The 18,688-nt window shown below is 33.4% G+C and overlaps 2 protein-coding genes and 1 non-coding gene across 5 annotated transcripts in view; all 3 read right to left on the bottom strand.

Moving 5' to 3' along the window:
- Nucleotides 1–2,612: 2,612 nt before the first annotated feature.
- Nucleotides 2,613–10,256, bottom strand: LOC142977954 (4-hydroxyphenylpyruvate dioxygenase-like). 2 transcript variants are annotated; one of them, XM_076122105.1, is made up of 10 exons: nt 10,206–10,256; nt 8,787–8,888; nt 8,359–8,460; nt 7,964–8,176; nt 7,087–7,187; nt 6,548–6,652; nt 6,207–6,294; nt 5,061–5,183; nt 3,330–3,569; nt 2,613–2,830 (listed from the first exon to the last, which is right to left on the bottom strand). In XM_076122105.1, the coding sequence occupies exons 2-10, from the start codon at nt 8,880–8,882 to the stop codon at nt 2,723–2,725; spliced, it is 1,176 nt and encodes a 391-aa protein (XP_075978220.1). In that variant the 5' UTR covers nt 8,883–8,888; nt 10,206–10,256; the 3' UTR covers nt 2,613–2,722. The 2 variants fall into 2 exon arrangements, with proteins under 2 accessions (XP_075978220.1, XP_075978219.1); XM_076122104.1 differs by lacking the exon at nt 10,206–10,256 and having other exon boundaries at nt 8,787–9,003.
- Nucleotides 5,761–5,953, bottom strand: LOC142978066 (U2 spliceosomal RNA). Its single transcript, XR_012959741.1, has one exon. It is a non-coding gene; the product is annotated as a U2 spliceosomal RNA (small nuclear RNA).
- Nucleotides 10,257–11,826: 1,570 nt separating the features above from the next.
- Nucleotides 11,827–18,688, bottom strand: part of LOC142977604 (BMP and activin membrane-bound inhibitor homolog) — a 64,779-nt gene continuing 57,917 nt past the window's right edge. The window contains exons 4-5 of one of the 2 annotated variants that reach the window (XM_076121589.1): nt 14,653–14,818; nt 11,827–14,289 (exon numbers count right to left, since the gene is read on the bottom strand). In XM_076121589.1, coding sequence (XP_075977704.1) covers nt 14,121–14,289; nt 14,653–14,818 — 335 coding nt within the window. In that variant the 3' untranslated portion in view covers nt 11,827–14,120. The remainder of the gene's footprint in view (nt 14,290–14,652; nt 14,819–18,688) is intronic. The other variant, XM_076121590.1, reaches the window with a different exon arrangement.

The raw sequence follows: 18,688 nt of genomic DNA, 5'->3' as shown, positions 1-18,688 counted from the left end.
GCAAAGATGAGAGCGACAGATAATCGTTTGTCAATGTGAACAGCTGCTAAGTTTACGTGATAAACCTCGGTGTCGCGTCAACGTGCCGGACTAGTCGAGCCAAGCCTCCACCACACAGTGAGACTAAATTATTTATGTAGACATAATATTGGTATGAGGAAAACGAAATCAATATACCGAAGGTATTGATTATTGTGTGAAGAATGGTAACAATGACAATGTTTCGATCGTGATGACATTATTTTCTGTTAATTGATACACTTGCTTACCTAAATGCAAATTAGCATTCTTAACAGTTGTTATCAGTTGCAAGAATGGGATCATTCCATCCAAATAAGTAAAAAATTTATCCCAGTTTCTTAAATCCCTACTACATATCTCTCTACTAATCCCTACTAATATTATAAATGTGAAAGTGTCTTACGCTTTTGAATTTAAGAGAACTGAAAGAAATTGAAAGAGTGGACTTTGAGAAAACACATAAGCTATTTTTACAGGGGTATAAGGGGTTAGAAGAGGGGATGAATGTTTGTATGGGAATTTTGCCCTAAATAACTAAACTTCGCTTATCACCTCAGTTAAAAAGTATTTGCACTATCTTTCGTCTTTTGTCATTATGCCTATGAAAGTATAGCTTTATTAAAGGCTTTTATCGTAAACAACATTTATTTTCCTGTTAATCAGCTGTTGCATTTTACACTCCTATTAACAGCATACCTGCACATTTACGTCACGCTTGTTTACATCAATTGCGTAGTATACAATACTTTGCTTAAATGCTAGGTTATGTAGAAGTAGAGGTATGAAACTTGCAATTTCTGTTAATCAACGTACCACCAGTTGAAAATCTATTCAGAAGAATATACATATAAACGAACAAACTTTTTCATTCTCACTCATTTTACCCATAAAACTAAATGCTTTATCACAATCAAATTAAAAGCAACTCCCGCACTAAAAAATTCTGTCGTGTCGCAGGGGTTTAAATTACAAACAACGGACACAAAGAACCACCAGAAACGAAATTGCTCAAATAATTGGATATTTGACTGGGTTAAGGAAAAATTATTAACTTGTATTCGTAAGAGGTCCATATAAAATGCCCATGCTATATAATTTTGCTGGTAAACAGTGTTGAAATTTAAATGACTACAGACTGAAACATTTTAATATGCACTCATTTGATACCAACGAAAATACTAAACTGACGACACTATTTCGTATTCCTGTAGAAGAGAAGTTGATTTGACTGGTAGTCATCTACCCTTTTGTTCCATGTGGGAATCAAACAACCTCCCGACGCAATGGTAACACGTGACAACCTTATTCACTGCACTACGGAGTGACTACGTCACAGTTGTTTGCATCAATTGCGTACTACTTATTATTTACTTACAATATTTTGTCCAATAACTGCGTCGATCGGCCCACTGCGTACAAGACGTGATAAACAAAATGCTAATGCGATCGGTTATAGAAAACTGGATTTTAGCGCGAAGCACAGAGACGGGGTGAAGTGGCATAACCGAATAGACTTGATTTAGTAACCCATATTGATATTGTGATGTATGAATGAAAATATAGTATTACGTTTGTTTTTGTAGATGTAAGCAAAGATGCATTTAGCTAGACAGTTTTTGAGTCGGAATTGTTCAATTTTTCATGATTTTTAACTTCTAAGTTTGGTAGTTTAATGACTTAAGAACACTTTTTTTAAGTATTCGGGTTTTGGGATGTTGTTATAGCAAAAGACAGGCATTTTAATAGAGCTTTCAACTATGTCTTCTTTAGTGGTTTCATCAATATTTTTTACGAAATTTATGACTTAATATTTTTTGATAACCTCCAAATTTATATCTGTTAATAACATAATTTTTCTATTCTATATGTCAATTATCTTTGAAATGTACTACCGCAATACAAAACATACCTAACAAGTTATCCTATACTTAATATAAAACTGTACACATATTCCATTCATTCGATACAACAATACAAACTACTCGCGAAGTAGAATAAATTGTGTGCGCAAGCGCTGGCAGTCTCTACCCCACGTTAGTAGCAGTTCGAATCCCGGACCGGTCGGTCGGTTTAGCATATCAGACCACTCATTGCGAAATATTGTGCAATATCATAGAATTTTCCATGACATTTCAATGTTATGAAAACGTTGCTACCTACTGATTTACGGATCTGAATGTTATTTTATTATTTTGTTAGTTATAAGAAAATGGTATTTTAAAGGCTTTCTTTGCACTCGGCACTGTTTTTTTATTTTACGTAGAAATTAAGTACCTAGTCTGCGATTTTCGACCATGGCAGAATATCTAGAATGCGAAGGGTCTGAAAACACTTTATACCTACCTAGCAGGATAGTCAGTAAATATTCTTCGTTTTGTATAATAATTTAGATAAAGCAACAACATCATGTAACATATAAATTTGTATATTGCGTCGTGAAGAAACTACAGTTACAGTTTACAGGATCGTTTAGGAGGTTAATTTATAAGAAAAATTGGTAAGTTGTGGGATATTTTTGTAATATCCCACAACTTACCAAAATGAACATTGTAATAATATGAATATTATGTTCAGGATAAATAAAAATCAATCAATTAGATTAACATACATTTATTAATTTTCAATTATATTTCTAAAACATAAACCTTTGAAGTAAAAATCGTTTAATATCGTTGCGTATACAATATCGTTGTTATTTTATTTAAGCAGCATCGTTTTTCTTGCCGTCATCGGTCACGCTCTGTTCTTTACCAGCATCCAAACGTTCAATCGCTTCGAATACCCATTTGTAGTTCATAGCACCGAAACCCTGGGAAAAACAAGAAACAAAAAACAGGCTAGCCTTATGGAATACACAAACGCTATAAAAACATGATTATTATGTACTTCTATACATCGTCGCTTTAAACCTATTTCCCCCTGGATTATTTCCTCACAAAATATACAGTTTACAAACACAAAAAGCATCAATTTATCTCGAAACATAGGGTGCAGTAGTAGTCTTACGTACACCCTTGTAAATATTACTCAACAGCTCACGCAACATAATAATATTTTTTTTGTGTGACAGTTTCAATTGTACTTAATGTATTTATTTTTCTATAAAACGAGTGACCGGTGAGATCAAACCATCAATAGACGCAAGTGACGGAAGAAAACGTAGCTGTCGTTGTTGTTACTCTCCAAAATGTTGTGTTTTAATTATTTATATTAAACCCTCGCATCAGCTTACTATGATTATATTCAGAGTTCAGACACACAAAGTTATTTGGTGTCTTGCTTATCTGAAACAGACTTCAGATGCTTACCCTATGATTCCTCCTCTGAAGAATCTCAATAAACACAGTAGGCCTGGCCTGCAAGTGCTTAGTGAAAGCTTGCAGCATATACCCTCGCTCATCGAAGTCTATCAGGATGCTGTTCTCCTGCAACGCTTCGATACTCTCTGCGACGTTCACAGAGCTTGACTTCAACTTCTCCCTGATTAAGTCGTAGTATGTCGGCGGCCAGGTTACTATTTCTGCTCCACGGGCTTTAAGACTGCGCATCTGAGAAGAAATATAGAAAATATATCACCATTGTGAATTACCAGGATACAGGCATTTACCAGCTGTATACAACTGCATGCCTGCTAATAAATAAATAAATATTATTTACGTGTCTCGCCCCCGGTTTCGGAGTACATTTAGCGGTAGTTTATCTATTCAATAGGGTTTAAACTCATATAAAAAAACCGCTAACGAATAGATAAACTATCGCTAAATGTGCCTCAGAAACCCGCAGTCAGACTTTATTTTTCAAGTCATCTTAGTAGTGTTACCTACTATGGATTCGTAAATTTCGTAAAGAATAACGAATTAAATAATTCATATTTATCAAATCAAACTAAACATCAATATAAGCTCTTGGTGTCTTTCCAAAATATTATTGTTCACTTATTTGATTTTGTAACTTTAAAATGAAAGTTTTTGATTTTTGTTGTATCCATCAAATAAAAACTGAAACTTTTACATATTTGTTTCACATGCAAAGATTAATTACCTAAACCATATTATTAATTATTATAAAGATTTATAAGCATCAATTGACGTGTTTTTATCAACCTTTAATAACATCTAATTAAAAAAACTGATTTTATTACATGTTCCCATATTCATATTTGATAAAAACACATCCGATTTGAATAAGAATTTAGAATAGATAAATTCAATGCATAAAATAAAAGCTTTAAAATTACTAATTAATTTGATAAGAATTTTTGATGTAAAAAGATTATGGTCGTAAAGCATTTAGCATTGTCGTATTTTAAAATATTTTAGATATGCGATTTCCGTTTGTGAAATACGCCATGTTGCATTCATTCCGACTGGTAAAGAAGACACGTAAGGACACGTTATTGTTGTAAGCCGCAGAAAGTGCAGTTTGATCTTGTAAGTGTTTGTTTTTATAATTATCGTGATTATTTAGGGTGTAGGCAAATGTTAGAATAATAATTATTTTTGTAATGTCTGCGAATAAAGGTGGAATGGGAGACGTCACTAGTACTCACTAGTTCTAAAAATTTAAATGGGACTTCTTCGTCGTTATATATGTAGGTATGTACTATAAGGTGGGTAACCCAAATAAGGCCTATTCCTTAAATTACCCGCTTCTCGGTTTCGGAAATTTAAGAAATAGGCCTTATTTAGGGTACCCAGTGTACCTACCCACCTTATACTAAGAATGCATTTGAAATTATTTAAAATACTAAATAATAAATATAATACATAAATTACACCGTTAATATCATGTTAAAATTGCTTGCGGACCCCTTACCCGCAAATGAATACAAACAGGCCAGGTGGTTTGCATTGAATATGTTTCTCTTGCCTTCGTCCTAGGGTAATCTTAAAATTTTTTATATGAATATAAACCTAATTTTATTCTATTAAAAGCTTGCTAACCCCTTTCCTGCAAATGAATACAAACAGGCAGGTGGCTTGTATTTCTTGCCCTCGGCCTAGGATATTCTTAAAATATAAATTTAAGTACAAACTTACAGTAGAAACAATATCATCAGTATAAAGTGCAATATGTTCGACTCCAGAACCGCCAAGAGCCTTCACAAATTCTGTAGCCTTGCTCGTAGGACGCAAGCCTTTCGCTGCCTCGTTCATTGACAACTGCAATAGAAAAATAACAAACAGAAATGATTAATTATGTCAATTTGTGGAGACCCGGTACTGAAAGTGCCAAGTTTAGGAAAACAGTGTTTAGTAATCTTATCGTAATATAGATAAGCACTTTTGAAAGTGTAGGTACTTTAGTAATATAATAAAAGCAAAAATCATGTTTAACTGCATATAAGATCAGTCGCAATAACTTATAATGTCTACAATAGTATTCATTATCATTTATAACTATTGTACGCGGCATAGAAACTGTTGTTAAGTGTATTAAGAATTACACTGAATTTAAGATTACTTGGTTAACTGATATTTTTTTCGGATTTCTCTTTTGAAAATTTGTAATTATGTCATTGCGTGGCCCATGAGTACAAATTATGTGCACTGTAAATAAGGGGTATTTAGTAATTTTAGAAAATCTGTTAAGTATGACATTATCATTTGCCAAGTTTGAAAAATTTGCCGACGTAATGTTTGTCAGATTAGACGCTTTTAAAGAATAGATTAGAAGCGCAGATTAATGTTTTCTACTTGATGCTTCATAGAGTTCATGGTGATGTAGATATAATATGGAATTATGTGGGCCGATCCCGGCGGCACTGCAATGCCGGGCCGACCCGTGACAGGAGTGGAGCGAGCCCCGAACATCCCGTCAGCTTACAAAAATCAGTTTAATATACTGGTCCCTCAATGAGGGAACTTTCAGATATTAAGCTGAAAAGAACAGATACTACACTTTGATCTTAGCCAAAAGGCCGAGAAGCGATACCGAAAATTTCGCGTTCTGGGGTAGTCATTCTGTTGCGGAGAATCTTAACACCGCGATTCAGAAAATGACGTCATATGGACAGCGTCATCTCTTGGTAGATTTTCAGTACTAAAGCGGCCGCTTAAAGCGCCACCTAGATTAGCTACGAGTAAACCAATTTGGAGGGGGGAGGGCGGGCCTTCTCACAATCAGTGACTATGAGTGTATAGGGTAATGCTAACGTTGATATGAATGTTTTAAACGATACTCACGAGGACAGTTTCATGTTTATTAATAACGGAGGCGGAATTGATGCAGGAATACGGAACTAAGTCATGTTTGTAGTCGACACACCAGAATCTGAAAGTGAAATAACCCGTTGTATAAAAGAATACATAGAAAAAATGGCATTAAGAGAACCAGTTGATCTTATTTTAGCTGAAAAAGATGAAGTAACTAACAGAAATAACGACATAGATAAGAAATAACAGGAAAATAATCCAGAAATTGTCATTTAGGTCTCCTTGCTTATAAATTTAGGTGGTCAGGTCGCAAAGGATCTCTCAAAAATGGTTAACTGAAGTTATGGATGTTCTATTTAAATGGTTCTTACCTTTGCATATTAAGATTCTTCTCATACCAAGCTACAGAATCTTCTAGAGTCCCATCAGCCATATTCCCTTCCACATGGTCAATGAACATTAAATTGGTTTCAGGTCTGAAAATTTAAAGAACACGAGTATTTCGGGGATATTCTGGGTGTGTTTCGTTAACAAAATAATATAAATACCAACTAACCATAAAAAAAATATGCCGTGAACTAATTAGCAACTAAAACTATTAAAAGATCATCAAAATATTTAGAAAAAATGCCTTTCATCCAAACTGTTGAAAAGCCCAGTATAAAGTTAGTAGTTACTTATAGCAAATTTTAATGTCGCAATAGGCTACGTCCTATAAACAAAAAGAATTGTAAATTAAGATCCATCAGGAATATTTGTGTTTACCATCTTCAAAGAAATCAGAATATTGGGGTGGATTTTTTGCATTACAAGAATTTTAAACCCTTCTGTAATTTCTTGTATAAGAAGCAGAATATCCTGTAGTTGTGTATAACCAGTAAAACCTGTTAATAAAAGTAAAAAAACTTACAGAGTATTGTCAAGAATATCATTGTCAACTGGTTCATATCCCGGTAATAGTGTTCCATTGTATTTACTGCGATCGATCAGCGTATGTGTGTTATCTCCGTACTGCAAAAAATCATTATTAATAGTAATTTTATCAATATTTTTTAATGTTTTGCTTGAAATACTTATCTGTACTGTTGTATTAATGTTGCCTAGGTCTATTATAATAAAGCTTATTTTATGTAGATCTGAAAAGCGCCTGATAAAATTGTCATCTTGTTTCAAAGTATGTTAGTTTTGCTACATGTCGTTCCACTACGGAACTATAAGGCCACGCCGAGACCAAGAATTGGGTCTTAATAGTAGTGTGTTATTAATAGTACCTTATTTATCTATTACTAATTAGAAACTGGAGGTAATTAAGTACGACAAAAAAAACCATTGACACGAAGAAGAAGAAGAATAGTACCTTCAGGCTTACATTTCCATTTACTACATTTTAATCCTCAGGGACAACAATATTAAGATATCTTAGAGTTTTTTGGCTCTTACAAACCCGTTTTTAAGCAAGATTCAATTGTTTAAAAACAACATGTGTTGATTCCTACTTAGTTTATATTTTCTCTTAAGTAAATACTTGCGTTTTATTTAGCATGTCAATAGGAAAACTGTGCCCAGCCAGTAGTTCTGTAAAGTGATTTAGTTTTCTGCGTTTAGTCTAGAGACTATATGTATATAAAATCATGCTTTCTTTTGATAGAGTTACGCAGAAATCAGAGAACGCCACTTAGCACGATTCTTGCAAACTTCCCTTGCTTCATTGACATCCGTAAACCTTGTCATTACGAGACTCAAATGAAGAATTTGGCATAAAATAATGCAGTTAAAAAATGTCTTACCGTCCTAAGTACCGCATATCTGACGGTACCAAGTTTGTCCTTCTCCTCAGTGATTCCCTTCACAATCTCAGCGCCCCCCTCCTTCGCTCTTCGGACTAGTTCATCCAAGTCATGGACCTCGAAAGCCACGTCTTTGACAAAGTCGCCGTGAGCTAACAGGTCCGTGTTTATCTCACCACCCGAGCTTGTTGGTGATTCGAAGATTATTGTTATCTTTTAAAGAAATAGTAAAAGTAAAATGTGTGTTAAAATAGGTACTAAATAGTTTCATCTGATAAATTCATGGATAATATCGAAAGCGAAGCTATGAAATCTTTACAAGCACCTTTAACCTAGCGACAAAATCTCTCTTTCTCTCATAAAATCATATCTATTAACATGACGTATTGTCTTACCTGATTAAGCCGTACAGCATGAGACAACACAGGTCTTTCGTCTGTAGCCTCACGAACAGCCAAAGGCTTAAATCCCAACCTTGTCACGAAATAACTGGCAGTCTGCAATTTATTTAGTACATTAGAAACGAATATAGCTCAAAAAAGTCTAACCAGACAGTAGTAGAGGTGATATTCGGACGATAATACAGGCGGGGACAATAGAGGTCTAATAAATAGTAATCTCAGGGAAAAGCCAACGGGTAATATAAGAAAGGTAACCTGGGTTGAATGTAATTTTTTTGTAAATCAATCAATAATATTTTTGAACTGTGGTATTAGTTACTCTGTCTTCCCGTTAACTAGGGTTAAAAAAAATCTTCTGTAGCTTTTACTAAAACAGATCCTTATGAAGTTATAACTAAAGAACCTACGTAAGGTCTACTTACAGTTTTAGCATTAGACACGTAGAACACGAGGTGGTCGAAATTCAGCACCTTTCCTTCATGTCTCTTCTCCTTATGATTATTCTTGCCTTTAGTCATGGCTCCCTGAAATTAAATCCACGAATTATTTCAACTAGTCAAAGAATTTTGTTAAATTAAGTTAGGATACAATTTTAACGGAAGTTTGTGTTGCAATGTTGGTTGGTATCTGGAGATACGATTTGTATGATCACTGAATTAGTATTTATTTCATTTTATACCAATAATTGGTACTTTAATTATTGTTGAACACAATCCAATGTTCAATTGCCTTTGAGATGTTTAATAAGAGGCGGTTGTTTGTGTCAGTTTGCCCGTTTAAACAGAGCTAGTATATAAAATTAAGGCTTTACGTTTTTTATACAGCGGTGGTTATATTTTTAAGGCAAATATGCTTCGTACTTTTTCACTGATTTTTTAAACTTTACTATCATTTTATATTAAGTTTATATACTCTGTGTTTATGTCAGGCAGCGATCGCTGTCGTCACGGGAATCTACGACGGCAACGTCAAGCGGAATATAGTTACTAAGTAATGCATAATAGCATTTATTAACACGTGATAATGAATCACGTTATTTACCAATTAAATTTGACATAAACTTATCATAAAGAGAAAAAAATCGTTTGATATACCAAGCAAAACCGGAGACAAAACCTAGCAAGGCAACGTGATACGCATATAAAGTACCATAGGGACAAGAGTACGTTTGTTAATCAGCGCTAGATGACTGGACACCCTATTATTATTCTAGACATGGCTACCAGAACACCTTGGCAAAGAATGGCACTCAAGGCATTCAATTCTTGTACTTATATCAATTATTAGTTTTTTATTCATAACTATAATTAGAGCCGGCTTTAAACTTACTTGTGTTTCTTCGAAATCATGCGGTAGACACATTGGGGTATGAAAACTAATGACTTGTTAGAAAACCTATCAATGCTGCACAATTAAGAATTATATTAACCACAAATATAGTTAAATAACAACGCCGTATGTTTTATTATTATTAACCCGTTGCTGTTCCATGCTGGGCAAGGGTCTCTTCCCGAACGAGGAAGAGGTTAGGTCTTGAGTCCATCGATCTCTATCTTAGCTTAAAATTTATAACTCTTAAGTAAAAACACTAACTTTTACATGCCCAGGTGCATTAAAAGTATTAAACGTGACTATACTTCTGCGGTCCGACCATAGTACAGGTGGTCTAACTACCGATCGTTTGCAAATCTTTTAGCGTAATTTTTTACGTATTAAGGTATCTTTTAATATTCAATATTTTTAAAACTAACGCCACTTTTATATTTTACAAAAACATTTCTTACAATTTCTATCATCGGTATAGCACAACTGAGTCTAAAATAATATGAAAGAACACTTACCTTTTGCTCTTCTTATAAAGTACACTCACGTCTTTAAACTAATCTTATAATGCATTTTTTTATTTGAAGCGGCTTATTTATAGATTTTTATTGCATACTTCTATTAATTAATTACCGATATTAATATTCGAAAAATATTAATAACTTAAAATTATAACTTTGTTTTGCACTGGATTTCGCAAGAGATCTATCTCGTACTTATTTCTTAGAGCATAAGGTTTAAATTGGAGTATTTTTGGGGTGTTTTTTATGTATTTAGATGTTAGATAAAAGATGTTATCTGTATAAAAACAGCGGAAACTGTTTAAATGTCGCCATGTTTCCGGAGAATAATTGCTACAATCAAGGTTTTTAATAAATTGACGAGTTGCTTGACCTAAGTCCAGTTTTTTTATGTTTTGATTTGACTTTCGTTGCTGCACCCAAATATGCCCGATTAACGGAAAAAATATATCGAAATCTTCAACCTGACATCGTTAAGATTGGAGCGATTTTAATAATGAAAATTATAACTGTGTTTTTTCCTGCGTTTCTAAATAGGAGAGACTAATTAATTATTTACTTACTTGTAGTAATTTTCCATTAGCTTTTGTCACTATGACCCTCAAACAGCTTGTTAATAGTTTAGAAAATCCTTTATTTTACGATACTGATAATTGATAAGTGCATCGAAGTTTAAAAATATATCGGTATAATTTGGTTGTAGGTAGGTAGCTAAAAATGATTGGTTAGCTAACTTGCTTATAAAGTTTTCTTATCAAAAGGGTAATAAAAAACATTATTCCAGTAATAAAATAATTTCATTTTATTTCATTAATTTACACATACAAATAATATTTACATATATTGCAGATATATTCATTATATTACGGAGTATTTCGTTTACTTGCACCTAGTTATTATTTCTAAGAGTAAGGCACCTCTCGGAAGCTTATTTTCATGACAGTTTCTGCTTATTATGATGATTAGCCTCGCATACATTTATGATATGAAAATGACTAAGCATTGAAATTAGGCGAACTATCTAATTAATAAAAAAAAATACAGTCGAATTGAGAACCTTCTCCTTTTTTGAAGTCGGTTAAAAATATCACGAAGGTATTACGGAAAAGTTTGATACAATTAAAAGATATAATTTGAAAGATATAATTTACGCGAAAACATCAATTATGAATTCAAACTTCAATATTGTTCGGCATAGTATATGCAAAAAAAGTTTTTATCGATATCGAGTTCGCCTAGTTCCAATCTATGTTCATTAAGTAATACAATGTTTGCAACATGTTTTAATGTTTGAGGCTATAGAATGAGTATCTAACGCACGCTCTCTTCATGTCTCGCACTGATTTTGAATTCATTACCATCATTTACTAAGTAACAACTTGATTACTTTTAGTAGTTTATTGCTCACAACAAAATAGGATAATGTAGGTTGGATATACTAAATAACTACTTCCCGGATTGCTTTTCATTGGTTACCTTCAATACCCGACTGCGCGAGGCAAAGGAGGTCATGTGTTTGTCACCCTATGTGTAATGTGTAGTGAGTAGTTTGGACAATTCAATTATAGTGGCATTGTTAGTTTGTATTATTGCTTATTTGAAAGTAAATAACACAGTATTAGATGACTCATTTGTAGTATTATTTATTTGATTATACATATTACATGTAATTAGATAAATTATAATATATCAACCACATGAGACGATGACATTGAATTCTAAGTCATGCATTAAGCATACAGAATGAAATAAACGTGCGTTTGGAAAAGAAAATGAAAACTAAATAACAATGACAGTATAAAAGTTTAATGTGCACTAGATATAACTTATAAAGAATATATGCCCAATTAAACTAAATATTTACACGAAAATATATAATTTTTTCCATTAAATTTGATAACATAACCTTATTTTAACCGACCATATGTGAAATATATTCAAAGCTAACATATAATGTACATAGTATATGCTAAAATCAGATAAAAAGACTAGGAAATACTTTGAATATTTTTCACGCATAGAAAGTGAGCTTAACAACTTGATAACAGGTAACAAAACTTAATGTTATATTTACAAAAATACAATCATTTACATTATTACATTAAAGGAAATGCATGCAGAAATTATGTGATATAGATAACTAAAGATTGTCTATGTTTTGTGAAACATTCATCATTCGTGATTAAAATATCAATTCCTTTGCGACCTTACAAAAAGGCATTGACTACAAAAATAATTTCAGATATATTTTTCATCCAAAGAACATTCAACTATCAAAATGGTTAAAAAAGGTAGCTAAAGAACTAAAATCTTTGGTCTAGTACTTTTGCTTTACCTTTTATAAAAACCCCAACTCATAAAAATACGGACACTACTTACATGCATTTTGCTTTGACTATAATATCTCGGGAATCATTTTTATAGTGACAATACCTTTTAGCCATTTCATATTATTCCTACGCTGTCAATGTATAATTTGATTATGTACTTAAAAGAAGAAATTAATATGTACCTACTTTTTGAATTCATATTGGGTAAGACACTGTTTTTTGAGTGTCACAAGACAACATTTCAGCAGTCTCTATTTTATTATTTTTATAGTAAATAAGTACATATTAGTTTCTCGATAGAAAATTGGCAGTCTAAAAATTCGACAGCATATTTTTTATAATTGACAATTATTCAGATACACCCACAGTAAATTTGGTAGTTCATTTCACAGTGGTAACTGGTATAACATAGTTACCGTCTTACACTAAAAAGGTATACATTTACAAAGATATAGAGGAACACAAAGCGCTTAAAGAAAAGTTTATTTATAATATTAAAATATACAATTGTGGTAAATTTGGTATACCCGCGGGTCGTCCCGTGACGTGGGGGTTTATTGTATAAATCTGAGATCAATTTTACGAAATAAGATTCATAAAAAATGCCGTATCGCCACTTTTATGCCCGATGTTACCGCCTAAGTTTTGCAACAGAGAATTTTCTAGAAAATCTTAAGAGTAATTGAAACATTGATAAAGTACTAGATCATGTCCAGAATTCTAGTTCTTTATAAAATGTCCCACTACTGTATGAAAATCATATGAAAATTAGTTCATTATAGGAAACAGAGAGGCGTCTCTCAAGTCACTTTTAGTCGCACCATCTACCACTTATACAAAGTTAAAGACACCCTGTGCTAAATAAAGTGGTCGTCACAGAAACAATATGAAAGTTTAATATTATTCCCACTCTGTATTTAATATAGGTATAGTGACAGAAAAAAAAATAGTTTAAAAGGTAAATTTTCTATGCAAAACTTGCTTGAACACCTTACAAATGGCTTTCACATGGAGTGGCGAGGCGATCAGTCGTTTTTAACCTAATCATACATACAATCGATACGCTCACTCATTACTTCAGTTTTCTACTCGGGAATAATGCACAACCTATTAAGTGATATTTCAGAACATTTTCTTGATAATAAACTTGTTTGTTTTGTCATTTTTTGTGTTGTTTCTAAGCCGTGATTTCGATGAGCAATGGTGTCATAATTTGCTCTATTTACCCGACTGCTTGATGCAAATGAGGGTAATGTGTTTATTTATAGATCTGATTTTTTCCTATACAAGACTGTGTACGTGTCATTATAAGCACTACTTTTAATCTTCTATACAAAAATACATTTTATCATAGCTTCCCTATTGCTCATCGAATCCACGGCCTGAGAGTTTAGATTCACATTTGTCATATACAAGTCCATTTACATCATAGACGTAGTCATAATTTATTCATAAGTCAATTCCTAACATAATTTCAAAAGTCCAGAACTTTCGAAAGGGTAAATCCACGATTCTTCACTCCAATCACATCACAGTCCACCATTTCACGATACAACCCGCTAAGAGATTGCGCACTTAATGTCTATCGTTGGATATCACAAAGTTGTTGGCAGGGGTCCACAAGCTGGGCTCTTTCTACTGCGACGAGACACCCGCCAGGAGCCACCAGGAGCGGGGCCGAAGGGGTCCCAACCCAGACCTTTTTGACGTCTTCTGTCGTGTTTTGAGCTAAAGGTGACATGTAGCCGCCTCTGAAAATGTAAAAAGTAAAATTAGTATATTATCAAGAAATGCAATGAGTTAAAGAAATGAGGAGTCATGTTACTTTCGTGTAATGTGTGTCATCTACCAAATTTGGTTAGATATATTGCTGTTACCATTTTTGTTGCTAAGTATGGAGGGAAATACGAAACTTATAAAACATAGTATGTATTTTTAACAAAGAAAGCTTGCTGTAATTTCTTTATAGAATAAATTTCCGTAGTAGTAAGTTCCATACTAGTGTGAAATAGTAACGAAAATCTATACAATCGCGCAACTAATGTACCTCTTATCTGTACAGCTATTTATCCATCCACATCTAACTATCGCATTGAAACAAGCGGAAAGCTTACCTGAGTTTCCTATCAGCATGCAACAGGGCATCTGCCTTCAGCAGGCGGACGGCCACAGCTACCAACAGGAACAGTATGAGCGCGCCACACACTGGCACGGCTATGGTGGCCGCTTTGAACCACACCTCGCCGTTGTAGTTGGCGCCGCGTTCCACTGTCTGACCTTCTGGAAATAAGTTGAAATGGGAGTTAGTTATTGTCTAGAACTTTTTAGAAGTAAAATTTATAATAAATTTGGTTATTTTCAGTTGTAATAGTGTGTTGTCTGGTAAAGGCCATCGCTGCCTTAAAAGTTATCGACATCAGTCACTACTTAACAAGATATGCAAACAAATTCAATTAAAATTTCAAATATCGTATAATCGTAGAACATATGTATTTAATTTGTAACTTTAGAGACTGACGATTCATTATAGACCGAAGTTAGGCATCCTTACATATGAAAACCGACTGCACTATAAGAATCATCAAACAAAGTACCTACAATAATTCGTAACCTCAGTTCCATATTGGTCATAACCACAAATCACAAGCTACCGTCTCAAGTTTCATATCAGCCCCTGTAAGCCCTTCGTCAGTAGTACCTTAATCCCCGCCCACAACCACGATGTTATCATGAGCCTATAACCGGAACCGTTATCAAATGTACTGCGAAACAGCTGAATGTAACATTAATTGTGGTGCAATAGACTTCTGAGAAAATGCGGGAGAATGCACTGATAAGACAGTAGTTAAATGGTTTATGAATATAGGATAGCTTGGAGTAGAGGAAGCTGGAACTTAAGTACTGCATTAGTTTCTGCAACATTGTTGCTAGTCTACAATTGGCTTGAAAGATAGAGGAACACTTATTTGACTACGGGACTCTAGTGATCCATTTTGTACGAGACTATACTATGGTGCACATTGCTATAAAATATACATCCCGCTATTGTAATTTCTATTGTACATCAAGTCAAAAGCCGGCACTAACTTTTTCTTTATTTTATCAGTTAAACGTATATTTCAATTAATAGTAAATGTAAGTTTGATTTTTTATTTATAAGTACTGAATTATTTATGTTTAGAATTGTTCCTCAAAAATGTTTTACATCAACGAAAAATATCTTAAAAGTTGCTACAACTCTTTGATTACTGGCGAACACCGCGTAACTGTGGTTTGAGAAGCCGAAATTACTTGCGAACTTTTTCAGGCCACCTTACCTCGACCTTTATGAATTGCAAAAGGTAATCGAGTTGCAAATTATTACTAGCACATCTGTCACATACCACGACAGTTTATGAGAAAATATTTAATGTTTTAATCACAAAATGACATCGTAGATATTATAATATTTAATAGCCGATCATTACACATAATTTTACACCTGTAATCTGCATTCGTTCAGCATTGATATCTCATATGCGAGGCAATTTGCATGGTTTAATATCATTTCTTATAAATATGCTATACCGTTATTGATGTTTATCTTAATTCTAGATAATAATATGCATACGAATACAAGTGGAGCCTGTGTAACTGTACGTTGAGATATATCATTATATTCATTATGTTTTTATGCATTGGTCAGGTTAATTTAAAATATTAAGTGGACGAGTTACAGTTTTGAAATTGGATTCTTCATTAAGTTGTCATTCGCTGTTTACATATTGGATTTTATAAATGTCTTCGTTCTTTAAATTGAGACAACAGTGCCTCGATTCTCTACTACTATCGACTACCGACAACCGAACTGTCATCGAGAAATTTTGTATGAAAATCTGATCAGCGCCTATGGCGGGTGTCGTAGGAAACATTTTGGCAGTACATTCTAAATGTCAAAATTTCGCTACTCGACAGTACCGATTTTACAGAATCGCGCTACAGTGCCTCGATTCTCTACTACTATCGACGACTACCGACAACCGAACTGTCATCGAGAAACTTTGTATGAAAATCTGATCAGCGCCTCTGGCGGGTGTCGTAGGAAACAATTTGGCAGTACATTCTAAATGTCAAAATTTCGATTTATTATAAAATTAAATATGAAGACTATATTTGGTTTTGCCAGGACTCGGAACTGATACAAAACTATACCATATTTCTTTCATGAATCTCTCTGTAGATGAAAATCACATTAAAATTCGTTCACAAGTTTTGTAACTTATTACGACAAGACAAAAAGAGGAGGGAGGGAAGAAGTTTAAGTGGTTCTAAGTACCATTGAAAAGTGCAGAATCATAAAAGCAAGCCAAGTTAATTTTCTGCGTATATTTCTACAATCAAAGCATTTACGCGTGGTTTATTTCAATACCGGGAACACAAGCGTCACTTATTAGATCGAATGGGCAGTGTACAGTATCATAATGGCATTCTTTTTGACAATTGATATGTCCCATTGTTCTGTTATGTTATGTAGGCAGTTAACTCGCGCTGCTTTTGTGTTATCCTTAGAAATTATATTGTAATAAAATATATGAATACTCTTGAAATTAACGAGACTTCGCTAAAATCCTGTCCTAACAAAAAAAATATCTAGGTGTCCTAGCGTTTTTAGTCTTTATCCTCGTTCAGGATGTAATTTATCGCAAAGGCATCTACTTTGCATTTCAATTGCTTCCGTGTTTTTATGTCAAAGAAAAACAAACCATTTGGCATTTCTTATAATAGGATAGACCATATAATTGGTTAGATGTCGTTGATTTTCACGTGACATGATATTCCAATCGAAAGAAAGTACACAATTTAAGTTAGGTATATAACAACTTGGCTCAAATTTTTTGTGTGTGATTTTGGACTCAAAGCCCAGTCTCCGTTAACTTAATAAAAGAAAAGTACAGCTACGTACAGTTCATTATAATCGTTAAGTTTATTTACTTTATTACAACGGTATGTTAATTCAGACACAATTCACACTTTCGCTGCGTTACATCGATTAGCGGGCGGCCTGTCCGTGACGAATGTTTAAATATGTAAACACTTTACTATTAAGAGCATTCCTCACAGAGCAAACTATCTGCTCAACTATAGCTCACTATACGCGAAATACCACTCGGCTAAAAATGGTAGTGTAAAAACTCACGTTGTATAATTGATTGCCTTTTAAAGGGTAAGTTAAATTCTTATACGAAGCACGTCTTCGAGTTTTTTAAAGACGGTTTACAAATTAATTAGTATCTTTCGCTTTGATGGTTCGAAATGCCGTGCAAAGTTGCGCAGACGTTTGAAAATGTGCGTTAGATTTTGTGATGTATACCGTCTAATATTACTGGCTGTTTACGTTATATATTTGGTTTTACTAATAGTAGAAATTCACTAGATTTTAAGATTAAATATCACTTAAAAGTGTTAGAAGTAGGTAATCGTATTGATATATTCTTAGTAATCGATAGTTTTTCAGTCAATAATCATCAAAATTGAAAGAAGCACATACCATAAGTCCCTTCACAATTTCCTACAACAAGATGCAAACTGTTAGTCGAAAACTAACTGCCTAATACAAGTATCTTTTCCAAACGCGTCTTACTTAAACCAACACACATTATAATGTACGTGAAAGTACTCGTCCCATTTGGCTCAGCAATTCGATTTGAAATGTTTATTCAAGCGAAGTAACAAATAGATCTTTAATCGTGTTGAGAGTGGCCTTCGATAAGTACTATCTTATAGTGAAATTGTTGTGAAATATATTACGATATGCAATTGAAATGCAGATGACACATAAGGAGGTTTAAATTAAACAAGGAATAAAGTACCTTTGATATGAAATCAAACAATATTTTACAAAAAAAGAAAGTCAAAGCACTCATATCGGTAATAGGCTGGTATATTAGGAATTAACCACCATATTATATATCAAGATAAGATTCGCACAGGATTAGAAATTTAGAATGGAGTATAGACAAAGATGGGAATGTATTCAGCAACGGTAAGAATTGGGTTGTTTAACAATAGTCTATTTAATAACTAAAAATTGAAAGAAGACAAAGATGTTGACAAAGTAAATATTATACACCAAGTAAAGTGGCCATCAATTTGTCAGATTTTCTCTATTAT

This window comes from Anticarsia gemmatalis, chromosome 13, assembly GCF_050436995.1.
Source record: "Anticarsia gemmatalis isolate Benzon Research Colony breed Stoneville strain chromosome 13, ilAntGemm2 primary, whole genome shotgun sequence".
Lineage (NCBI taxonomy): Eukaryota > Metazoa > Arthropoda > Insecta > Lepidoptera > Erebidae > Anticarsia > Anticarsia gemmatalis.
This window is presented reverse-complemented; position numbering and strand designations above follow the sequence as displayed.